Here is a 12,551-nt window from a genome sequence, read left to right as displayed (position 1 = left end):
AGCGGCCAGTTGTTCTGGTCGTTCTGCCATAACAGTTGCTTAGGCTTTTATTACATAGACTAGAGGTCCAGTGCAAGAAATTCGTGTACTCGGGGGGCGGTCCCTCAGCCCCACCTGTGCCCTCTCACCCTTGGGTAGTGTGACTAAGCCGGCAGAGAGACATCCTTAGCACTGCCATGGAGGGAGGAGAGGAGAGGCTTCCCACCACCACCGCTACCCTGGCCAGTGAGCCCAGCTTCTGGTTGAGCACCTGCCCCTGGTGATCAGTGCACACCATAGCAACCGGCTGTTCACCATTCGGTCGATCTGCATATTATCTATCCTTTTTACATAGGAGGACAATATTTATATAGTATATGTAATACATATACAATTATGCTGGAGGTCTTTAAGACCACCCCCTGGGTTTGATGAGTCACTGGGAATCACAGGATTCAGCATATGGCTCTGATTTCTTCCAGTGAAAGGACACAAAGCAACATTGGGAAAAAGGAAAGGCATGGGGTGAAATAAGCACAAGACATGCGTATTTCTGTCAGCAGTGAGTTGTGACTGCATGAAATGTTATTAGACACTCAGGGAATCTTATTAGACACTCAGCAGGGTTTTTTGTGTGTTTGTTTTTATTTGGATTTTTTTCCATTTATTTTAGAGAGAGTGGAAGGGGGGGAGGGGAGAGAGAGAAACAGACTTTGATGTAATGTGTGAGACATTGATTGGTTGCCTTCCGCCTGTGCCCCAACGAGGCCAGAGTGAACCTTTAACCCAGGTGTGTACCGCGACTGGAAACTGAACCCTCAACCCTTCAGAGCATGGGCCAACACTCTAACCCAGTGGTCGGCAAATTGCGGCTCGCCAGCCGCAGTTTGCCGCTCTGTTGACTGAGTTTGCCAACCATTGTGTAAGGCATTACCCTTAGCCAGAAGTTTTGACTTCAGGTTAAAGGCATTAGTACACTATTAAAATGTGTTTTTTAAAGTGGTCGGCAAACTCAGTCAACAGAGCGGCAAACTGCGGTGCCTGAGCTGCATGTGGCTCCAAGCCTCAGTTTGCCGACCACTGCTCTAACCACTGATCAACACAGTCCTTGGCATCAGGTATTTGTTGTTTTTTCAGAGGGAAAGGTAGAGAGAGAGAAAAAGAGGAACATCAATCATGAGAGAATCATTGATTGACTGCTTCCTGCATGCTCCACACTGGGCATCAGGTATGTGCCCTTGAATCAAACCCAGGACCTTTCAGTCCACAAACCAACAACACTCTATCCACCGAGCCAAACCAGCTAAGGCTATTTGGGAGCTGATAATTTAGGCCACCTCAGGTTGGCACATACCACAGTTTCAAACTTCCAAAAGGGAAACAGGTGTTTGGGGTGAACCATATTGTTTGTGCACACAGACACAGTGAGCCACTCCTCTCAGCTATGGGATTGATGGGAACCTTCCAGAAATCCAAGTTAATCAAGGGACAACCTTCTAAGTAAACTGAAAGGATAGCAATTAGGCCTGCTATTATTTTAAGTCTTTCTGCAAAACAAAATATTATATATTATTACCGTATATAATATTATCTATAATAATGAAAGTGTAATATGCTACTTAGGAAGTTTTTTAAGTGAGAGCATGATTTGAAGAAACCCTTTCGAGACATTGAGAATTAAGGCCAGTCTCCTAGGCATCAGGCAGGTTTAAAACAATTATTCTGTGAAGTTGACATTTCTGCTCAAGTAATATGACTAAACAAGCACTATGCATATATTAGCTTATTTAATTTTCACTGCCCTGTTAGTAAATTATATTCTCATTTTACAGAGAGAGAACTAAAGCTGAGAGAGGGAAAAGAATATTCCCCCAAAATAGCCAGTTAGTATCAGAACTAGGATTCAAGCCAGTAACTTATAAAGATTCCAGGTTTAGTATGCAATAATAGGTGCCTTCATTGAGTACCTATTAAATTATTAGGATATGTTATAATATAGGGTGGCTTTTGGGGAAGATTGATGTATGACTAAACAAATGACACAGATTACTATGCATTTTAAAGTTCTTTTAGCTGCATTTAACTACTGCAGTCTTTAAACATTATATATGCTTTCCACTCTAATTTTAGGCTTCTGTAGGCCAAGAAATTAGATTATAAAATTTGTCAAAAAGTGAATTCTAGCCCGGCTGGTGTGCTCAGTTGAGCATCTATTCATGAACCAAAAGGTAACCAGTTTGATTCCTGGTCAGGACACATACCTTTTTTTTGTGCTCGATCCCTAGTAGGGGGCCTGCAGGAGGCAGCTCATTGATGTTTCTATCACTCTTATCCCTCTCCCTTCTTCCCTCTCTCTCAAAAAAAGAAATCAATAAAAAATACTTTTTTTTTTTTTTTAATATATTTTATTGATTTTTTACAGAGAGGAAGGGAGAGAGATAGAGCGCTAGAAACGTCGATGAGAGAGAAACATCGACCAGCTGCCTCTTGCACACCAACATCGACCAGCTGCCTCTTGCACACCCCCTACCAGGGATGTGCCCGCAACCAATGTACATGCCCATGACCGGAATCGAACCTGGGACCTTTCAGTCCTCAGACCGATGCTCTACCACTGAGCCAAACCGGTTTTGGCTAAAAAATACTGTTTTTTAAAAATGAATGTAAACTAAGAATAAATGGGTGTCTGGTATCTGGAAGAGAGACTAGCTATGAATAAAGTATGTGGAGTCAGTGTATACATCAATTTTCATTTTATAAGTAACTACCAATGGTAAAGTTGTTAGTGCTGGTGACATAGGGGGAAATACATTGAAATTCCCAATTAGATGCTAAAGGTTTTTAAGTTGAATTAAAACCATTTTAAAAATTTTTTTTAGCTATGACTTCACACCTATGGATTCTTCCGCAGTCTATGTGCTAAGTAGTATGGCTCGTCAGCGTCGTGCATCTCTGTCATGTGGAGGCCCTGGAGGTCAAGACTTCGCAAGATCTGGATTCAGTAAAAACTGTGGCTCCCCTGGATCATCACAGCTCTCTTCCAGTTCTTTGTATGCTAAAGCTGTCAAAAACCACAGCTCAGGGACTGTGAGTGCCACTTCTCCTAACAAGTGCAAAAGACCAATGAATGCCTTCATGCTTTTTGCCAAAAAATACAGAGTTGAATATACTCAGATGTATCCAGGGAAAGATAACAGGTAAAAATAGTGATTATTCTAATAATTGGGTAACACTTCAATGTAGTTCACAGGAACCAGTGCAGTTTAACTTATTCTTCAGTAGCATTTATTATTGAATTCTTTGTTTTCTTAGGTTGACTTCAAAGTAAAAAGTTTAAGTGGAATTTTTATTATATATTATAATCCTATATAATAAAAGGCTAATTTGCAAATTGTCCCCTTGCCTGGGAGCAGGGGTTGGCCTTACCCTCAATTGCCCTCACCCTCATCAGGTGTGGGCTGGTCTGCCAACTGCCTGCAGCCCCTCCCCCTTGCCGGCCCAACCTGGGTTGGGTTGTCTGGACACCTCCTGCGCATGAATTCATGCACCAGCACTCTAGTTATTTTAATATAGCTAGGCATTATAAATTTTATAAATAATGCCTAGGTATTGGACACTGAATGGGGAGGACCTGCTTTCTAAAGTAGTAGTAAATATCATTCACTGACAATTCCATCTTTATTGAAAAACTTTGTAGAAAAGACTGGCACTTTCTTGCAACAGATCTTATTATTTAACAGTTGTGTCATAGTATGGAATGTTTAGGAATTGGCAATGATTTGTCAAAACTAAACCTAAAAGTATCCTCAGTAGAGCTCTGGAATAAAAATTAACTCTTGTCCTTCCTGTTCCGTTTGCTATACACTTACCTCATCTCTTAGAATCCTCTCCAGCTCACTCCCTCTCAAACCATCCAAGTTCTGCGTGGGTGAAAATATCTTCTTCCATCTTCCTGGTTTCCTGACAAACAAAAACTGTCATTTCCTTTACCCATGATATCATGAGAAGTCAAATGGTTATCCCCATAAAATTAATCAGAGTTGAATGTTTCATAAACTAGAGGCCTGGTGCATGACATCTGTGCACTCGGGGAGGTGGGGGTCTCTCTCAGACCTACCTGTACCCTCTTGCAGCGCAGGACCCCTCCGGGGATGTCTGCTGAGGGGTCCTTAGCCCCGTTGCAGAGGTGGGAGAGGTTCCTGCTGCTGTGCTCCCCAGCCATGAGCCCTGCTTCTAGCTGAGTGGTGCTCCTCCTGTGGGAGTGCACTGACCACCAGGGGGCAGCTCCTGCATTGAGCGTCTGCCCCCTGGTGGTCAGTGTGCATCATAGCGACCTGTTATTCTGCCTTTCAGTCTATTTGCATATTAGCCTTTTATTATATGGGATTTGAGATGTAATTGATAACTATATATATAAATAAACCCAGCAACTGGAACAGTATATGAGCAAGCTGTGGCTATGACGCGCACTGTGGCAGCCAACTAGCCCGATCACCCACATGAGCTCCCAACACCCCAATTAGAGGGAGGACTTGCCAGCCAACCACCTGCAGCGCTCTACCCCCCCCCCCCCCCCAGCCTGGCCCAATGGGCCTCCATCCATGTGGGCCAGCTGGACCCCACCTGTGCACAAATTCGTGCACCAGGCCTCTAATAGCATATTAGTTTGAGGTGTATAAATGATTCAATCTGTATATATAAAGCCAGAGACCAATGGCCATAAGGACCATAATGACTGATCGCTATGATGTCCACTGTGGCCAGCAAACCAGCCCGATCAGGGGTTGGGCCTGGCTGGCCAACCTTGCAACCCCTCCCAGCTTCCAGCCTTCCTCTGATTAGAATCTCTCACCCAATCAAGAGCGGGTCACTTTCTAAGCACACCATCCCTTCACCCCCACTAACCCTGCCCCTGATCTGCCCACCCCCACCACGATAGGCCCACAGCCCCTCCCTCCCAGCTGGGGTGGGACTGGGCAGCCAACCTCCTGCAGATCAGTCCCCCAACCTCATCAGGCAGGGCCAGGTGGTCAACAGCCTATGGGCCCTCTAGCTCCCAAATGACACCCTTCACTCCTATTTGGGGTGGGGCCAGCTGACCCACTCCCCACAGCCCTTTCCCATATCTGGCCATGCCTCCAATTGACCCCCCTCCCCAACCCCAATTGGGGGCAGAGCCCACTGGCCAATCACCTGCGGCCCCTTCCCCCAGCTGGCCCAGCCGTGATCAGCCCCAAATGGGGCAGGCCAATCTCATGCCATCTTCTCCCAACAGGCCCAGCCCATACTCACCTGGACCCCACCTTTGCACAAATTTGTGCACTGGACCTCTAATACACACACACACACACGCCTAAGCGACTTACAACCAATTGCTATGATGTGCACTGATCACTATGTGGCAGGTGCTCGATGCAGGAACTGCCCCCTGGTGGTCAGTGCACTCTCAGAGCCAATCTCCTATGGTCCCTCCCTCCCCCCACACACACACACACGATTTCATGCACCAGGCCTCTAATATTTGTACATATTGCAAAATGATCACCACAATACATCTCGTTAACATCCATCACCACACTAAATTTTTTTCTTGTAATGAGGATTTTAAGACCCACTCTCAGCAACTTTAAAATAAGCAATACAGTACAATAAGTCACTCTGTTGCACATTGCATCCCAGGACTTTATGGAAGTTGGTACCCTTGGACCATCTTTACCTATTTTGTCCCTGAATCTAATAACCACCAACCTGTTTTCATGATTTTAAAAGTTAAAATACATTTCTGATCTAAGAATGAACACATATTTGAATATTTATTGGTATAATTGTTAAATGTATCAACCATTATATGGTACCTTTAACCTAGAGACTACAAAAACTGGCTTTTATTTTAATAAAGGGGGATGCAGCAGTGTGTTTGGATTAAAGTTTTTTTTACACATTTACTTTTTTTTAGTTGCGTTTCTATAGTTACTGTTTCTTTAAAGCTCAGATGTGGATCTCTAGCTTCCCTGTCAATTAATGTAAAATCATCTGTATATACTTCATGCAGTCATTCCAGGACTTTTTGTTTTCTCTAAGTGTCATGAAATTAATAGTTCAAAGCTCTTCATAGAAGGAAAATGGTTTATGTCTACTCCTGAATGAGACTATTTTAGTAGGATTATTGGGAGAAGATTAACAAATACAGATTTTAGCTTTAAATTTCTATCATAATGTCTTACCAGTTTGACTTCTTTCTCCTTGGAATTTATCCAGTTTTCTCAAGTGACTGCCTATTTGGTCTTGTTTAAGAAGGTAAACAGTAATGTGTACATAGCTACTGCCACATTTTCACTGTGGTTGCATGAATGAAAAAGACTTGTTTTAGCCGGGACCGGTTTGGCTCAGTGAATAGAGCGTCGGCCTGTGGACTGAAAGGTCCCAGGTTCGATTCCGGGCAAGGGCATGTACCTTGGTTGCGGGCACATCCCCAGTAGGGGGTGTGCAAGAGGCAGCTGATCGATGATTCTCTCTCATCGACATTTCTAACTCTCTATCCCTCTCTCTTCCTCTCTGTGAAAAATCTATAAAATATATTAAAAAAAAAAAAAGACTTGTTTTAATCATTATCATTTGACAGGTTATAGACACAAAGTAAGAATAGCTTTTAATACAAGATGAATAATTTATGCTGCTGATACTGAGTACTGTCTGCCTTGATATCCTAAACATCTTTTAAAAACCAGAGTTCCAGGAAAGATCCAAGAGTAATTTAAACCATTTCTATGAAATATTTAACTTTTTTCTTTAAATCTGAGTTTGGTAGAGCATCCATTTTTTTTTTTAAGCCATTTTATATGTCCTTTGACAATTGGGAATGTTGGCACTATTCCAGGAGACTTTAACTGCCAAGATTATGATGAATGGACCATATGACTTGAGATTTTACTGGAAATGACTACTATAGTTTTGACCTTTTCACTCCTCTGTGTTGGGTGATTTTTGTCTTTTTTTCTTTATATTTCTTCCTGAAGTAGCAGCACTTGAATTTTGTGAAAAAATCTTATCTTCAGGATGGTGTAAATATTTATTTTTACAGAGCCATAAGTGTGATCCTTGGTGACAGGTGGAAGAAAATGAAGAATGAAGAGAGAAGGATGTATACATTAGAAGCAAAGGCTTTGGCTGAAGAACAAAAACGTTTAAATCCTGACTGTTGGAAAAGGAAAAGAACCAATTCAGTATGTTTCAACAAGTAGTTGCTTAACTCTTCCCCCAGAATTGTTCTGACATATTGGAGCAGTTATAACCTCTAAAAGGTGTTGGTGCTGTTTCTCAGCCTTTTTGTACTTCAAAAACTAGTAATATTTTTATACCATCATATCAGGCAGACTGCCTTTTCATCATTCAGTGCCATTTACTCTTTGAGCATGGAAGGTAGAAATGTCAGACATGCTTAAGAAAAATGCTTGTCCAAAAATGTTGAGGTATAAAAGTAATTTTGGGACGTAGTATTTGCTTGTTGGGGGTTAATTAACTCAATGTCATTAGTAGGATTTTTTTTCTAAGTTGGAGTTGGTATGTCTCAACAGCCTTTTATTTTTCTTAATTGGGAGTTTTAGAGGTGTTGGAGGTGTAGGGTACATTACCCAGCCTTCATGGGACTTCTGACATTTGTATATAATTTCTAGATTAAAAACCCCAGGAAAGAAGAAATAATAAACCCTAGAAAGAGTGGTAAAAAGTTTGCATTATAATAATGCTACCTTAATAGAACTGATTCTTAGAACTTTTCCATTACTAGACTGGCATCGCTTAAGTGTTTTTAGATTAATTACAAGAAAATGTAACATGATAGAACCGAAGGGAAGACCTCAGGAGGGCTATGTTTATGTCTGTTTCTTTACAGTAGCTTGCATTTCACATCTGTTTAAAGTTTTCAAGAATTTATCTTAAGGAAGTAGTGATCAGATTCCAATATTAAAGGGTAGCTGAACTGGATTTTTGAAGTTCTCCCTTTTTCTGCACATCCTAGTTAATTTTTCTCTTCATTTTCATAAATTTTCTGATGCTTGAGCAATCAGATATTAGTGAACTTACTTATAAATATTATTCATCGTAGCTTTCATTTGTAAAATTACTGATTTGTAAACATTCACTGAATTTTCATTTTATCTCCACAGGGCTCACAGCAACATTAAACCAGGATGCTTATATTAAATCTGCATTTGCATAAACATAGACTGTTGATGGGAAGACTTAAGAGGACGTGGTCTCACCATTTGTCCGGAATTCGTGTGACCATAAGATACTGATAGCATTGGTCTTGAAATGATTTAATAATAAGAGTGAGGATTTGCTTTCTCCATTAGAGCATTAAGTAAGCTAAAACTATCAACATTGTAAACCAAATTGCCTTATTTTTCTTCCAAATTTCACATGTCTATCAGGTAATATAGGCTTGAAAATTTAAATCCTGTGGTGCTAAAGTACAGTAGAAAGAGGAGAAGTGTATACATGTTTTATTTTAAATTGTACAAAAGGGGAATTTAAAAATATGTAACTGCTGTTAATACATTGGCTCCTTACTGCTTATTAATCTGTATTGTACACATTATGGAATGAAACAGAAGCTGGGAGTTGGCCTTTCTGAGCAACCACCACATGGCTCAGCATCTGTGCCAAACACAGGAGCTCCTAGTCTGGCCAGTGCCAAGAGGCTAGCAGAACATGTGGCTGGCAGGCAGGCAGGCAGGCAGGCGGCTGGTGTCAGCCTCCCAGCAGAAGGGGCCACCTGCTGCACTTGCCTGAGCATGCCGAGTGTATGCACCAGGTGGCAGCACCCATCCATTATTCCCAGTGGAGACCTAGCCCAGGCCAAGGTGACGTTAATAGCATTGAGATATAGTCACTGTAATGGTGCTATTAACAGTTGATACCATTGTATTTTTAAACTTTGTGTTCTATATCTCCTCAGCTACATATCTTAAATATGTTATTTTGTCATCATATCTTTATGGTGGGGGCAGACTTTGCACTTAACTGCAGTGCAACACTTGCACTTTACTTTCCTCCAACTGTCTGAAATTAGAGCAAATACATTGGCAATACAGCTGCTTTTGCTCTGAGCTACAATCATGGCTTTTCATGTTACTTACCAAGTGGTGTTTCTGGTTAGGAATCACAGCTGTAAAATTGATTTCAGTTCATTACACTTCATGATGTTGCCCCTAAATTTTGCACACTATATTCTTGTATATTATTTCAAATAAAATGAGAAAAAATTGTTAATCTCTGACGTCTGCTGATTGATTTTGACTGAACATTATACGTTAGATGCCAGAATATAAAGCTCTGGGATGAAAGATAAGTGATGGGGTTTTAAGCATTAAGTTAAAAATGTTAACAGGACAAGGGCAATAGAAAAATAATGACCTAGATTATCTAATATCAAAACCTTTGTAAAATAAAAATTGCTTTTATTTATAACTTGGCATCTCTGTTACAAAGTTTAACCGCCATAAAAGTCTGCTTTTAATAAAATGACAGTGTAAAGACAGCTTGCTCTAGATTTATTACAGATACAGTATGACATACAGTATTTAAACATTTAGCTCTACATCTTTGCTTTTAGGATGTGCCAGTGGTTCCCAAACTTTATTGCATATTGGAAACACTTGGAAATGTTCTTTAAAAACACTCATGCCCGACTCCTACCCCAAATGTGTTAATATGGGGTACAAATCAATATTAAGCTTTTTTTTTAAATATATTTTTTTATTGATATTTTACAGAGAGGAAGGGAGAGAGATAGAGAGCTAGAAATGTCGATGAGAGAGAAACATCGACCAGCTGCCTCTTGCAAACCCCCTACCGGGGATGTGCCCGCAACCAAGGTACATGCCCTTGACCGGAATCGAACCTGGGACCTTTCAGTCTGCAGACCGACGCCCTACCACTGAGCCAAACTGGTTTCGGCTAATATTAAGCTTTTAAAAAGCTTCTCTCACTGATTCTAATATGCAGATGTGGAAACCACTGGCTACATACCTAGTGAGGAAGAAAGTAGGTTGGGGGAAACGGTACTTACTGTATATTACCTGGCCATAACCCTAAAAAGCAGTGGGTGCTCAGTTATGTGATGGGAAAGGAATTTTAGCTAGCCTTGTAGAAAAGTCTGAAAGGAGAGAAAAGAGTTGGATGTCTTTCTGGAAAATCAGGCCCCTAGCGTTTGAAGGTGATGGTGATTTTTTACATTTTATGCTCCTTAATTAGAAGGGCTGAAGAGATCAACAGAAAAAGACCAATAGAGAATACAGAAAAGTTGGTTACATTCTTAAAACAGTGAATACTAGCTGTCTTTGGGTTAGCAACAAATGGAGATTAAGAAATACTTCACATTATTACTGAAGAGCAGACATAGCTTTCTGAAGCAGTTGAACCATTATGGGATACACTGGCGCAAATTCTTTGCCTTCTCTACTTCTTACTGACTGAACATAAGCCTCCAGGGCTCCCCTGAAAACCAAAATGAAAACAATGTCAAAAATTATACATATAAAACAGGTTAAAGAGTATCAATATACAAAACAAAAAAATAAAATTAGAAGTTTAAGCCAAAAAAAAAAAGAGTATCAATATACAAAAGAAGCCCATTTCCGGAATTGCTCTGCCCAGTTCCATAAGCTGAGTGACGATCAAATATTCATTGGTAGTGTTAACTATGGTTAAAGTGCAAAAACGATATCTTTTTTCAGTCCGCATTGTATGTAGTGGTCTAATTATACAATTGGGCTCTGACCTCTGAGGCGGTTTTCCATTTCCCTGTACTCTATTTCTTTTATTAGTCTTCTGAAAAGCCATATGCAGCTTGGACCTACTGAGAGCTCACACCATAGGAAGGCATGTTCAGGAGGGGGCGCTCGGGTGTGCACTGTATTATTATTTGATGAACCTGCAAGGAAAATTGCTCTTGGGCTCAAACTTTTGAATTCACTCAAGGGTATGTGGTACCAGCCAGTTATTTATGATTATAATATTCTCATGAATTATATCGGGGTTAGCCAACCACCCACAGGCCAAATCCCGCTCTATGCATGTTCACTTACGTATTGTCTGTGGTAGCTTTGACACTACACTGGGTAGGCAGAGGCCATATGGTCTGCAAAGCCTAAAATATTTAGTAAGTGGCCTTATGGAAAAAGTTTTCAAACCCTGAACCAGATGTTCTAAGTGTCAGATCATGTTTAAGTGGAGCTAAAACAATGGTTAACGGATTTTTTTAAATTTTTTATTATTGGTCTACTTAAGTCCCAGGTAAAACAAATTTTTATCATTGTTAAAAAGTTTCACAGCTCTGAGATTACGAAATTTCTACGAAGATGTAAGTTAATACCATTAGCTCACATACTCGGTCTCAACTCCCATCTAGTATTTCTCAACTGGTTGTTTTGCTCCCAAACACTGAAAATATTGATACCTGGTCAGGTTTGGTGATTATTTTCACTTAACTGTGGGGAATGTACTTACCCGGAGTCTGCCGGCTTCCCACTCATTCTGCAGTGCCCCTCCCACTCCACTATCTACTTTCACAGTCTCAGCCACTACATACGTAATTGAATCTCCAATCTCTTATTTCTGGCCCTGACCTCCCTCCTGATTTCTGTTGCTACCTGTATTCTGGATATTTTGGCCTTTTTCCCCCTAAGAATAACAATGAGGTATCACCTCATACCTGTCAGAAATGGCTACCATAACAAATCAACAAATGATAAGCATTGGCTAGGAGGTGGAGAAAAGGGAGCCCTAGTAACTGCTGGTGGGAATGCAAACTGGTGCAGTTATTATGGAAAAAAAGATTGAGTTTTCTCAAAAAATTAAATATGGAACTTCCATTTGATCCAGTGATCTCACTTATAGAAATATAGCCTAAGAAATCAGAAACGCCAATCAGAAGATATGTAGCCATATGTTCATAGCAGCACAACTTACAATAGCTAAGATTTGGAAATAGCCCTAGTGTCCATCAGCAGATGAATGGATAAAAAAGCAGTGGTACATTTATGCAATGGAATACTACACAGCAGTAAAAAGGAACTCTAATCATTTGCAACAGCATGGATGCATCTGGAGAGCATTATGCTAAGCAAAATAAGCCAGAGAAAGATAAGTATCACATGTTCTCACTCATATGTGTAATCTAATGAACAAAATAGATCCAGAGACTTAGGAACAGACTGTGGAATATCAGAGGGAAGGCAGGGGAGGGTGGATGGGAAGAAATCAACCAAAGAACTAGTGTGCATATATGCACATTAACAGTAGGATGGTGAAGGCTTGGGGCAGGGAGCAGGCTAGAAGGGGTCAATGGGGGGGAGGGATAATATGTAGTACTTTCAATAATAAAGATTTAAAATAAAAGAAATATAGGCAGACACAACATTAATGAAAAGGAAAGCAAAAGTGCAGAAGAAAGTAAAGGAGAAACATGATTGAGTGTCCCTGAAAGAAGCAAAGGTGTGTACAATGGAATGGAATACTCCAAGAGAATAATCTTTTGTGAGATGCCTAGCTCATGTCAGAACTGGGCT

General features: G+C 40.7%; 2 protein-coding genes across 4 annotated transcripts in view; one reads left to right on the top strand and one right to left on the bottom strand.

Moving 5' to 3' along the window:
• HBP1 (HMG-box transcription factor 1) overlaps positions 1-9,252 on the top strand; it is a 29,292-nt gene extending 20,040 nt beyond the window's left edge. For both annotated transcript variants that reach the window (XM_084897774.1, XM_084897773.1), the window contains exons 9-11: positions 2,859-3,176; positions 7,061-7,202; positions 8,145-9,252. In XM_084897774.1, coding sequence (XP_084753900.1) covers positions 2,859-3,176; positions 7,061-7,202; positions 8,145-8,162 — 478 coding nt within the window. In that variant the 3' untranslated portion in view covers positions 8,163-9,252. The remainder of the gene's footprint in view (positions 1-2,858; positions 3,177-7,060; positions 7,203-8,144) is intronic.
• A 288-nt stretch (positions 9,253-9,540) lies between these two features.
• Positions 9,541-12,551, bottom strand: part of COG5 (component of oligomeric golgi complex 5) — a 134,258-nt gene continuing 131,247 nt past the window's right edge. For both annotated transcript variants that reach the window (XM_084897770.1, XM_084897771.1), the window contains exon 22: positions 9,541-10,479. In XM_084897770.1, the coding sequence (XP_084753896.1) occupies positions 10,365-10,479 (115 nt within the window). In that variant the 3' untranslated portion in view covers positions 9,541-10,364. The remainder of the gene's footprint in view (positions 10,480-12,551) is intronic.

Source organism: Pipistrellus hanaki (assembly GCF_964339955.1).
Source record: "Pipistrellus hanaki genome assembly, chromosome: 10".
NCBI classification, from domain to species: domain Eukaryota; kingdom Metazoa; phylum Chordata; class Mammalia; order Chiroptera; family Vespertilionidae; genus Pipistrellus; species Pipistrellus hanaki.
Note: the sequence above shows the minus strand (reverse complement) of the source record. Positions and strands in the feature narration are given on the sequence as shown.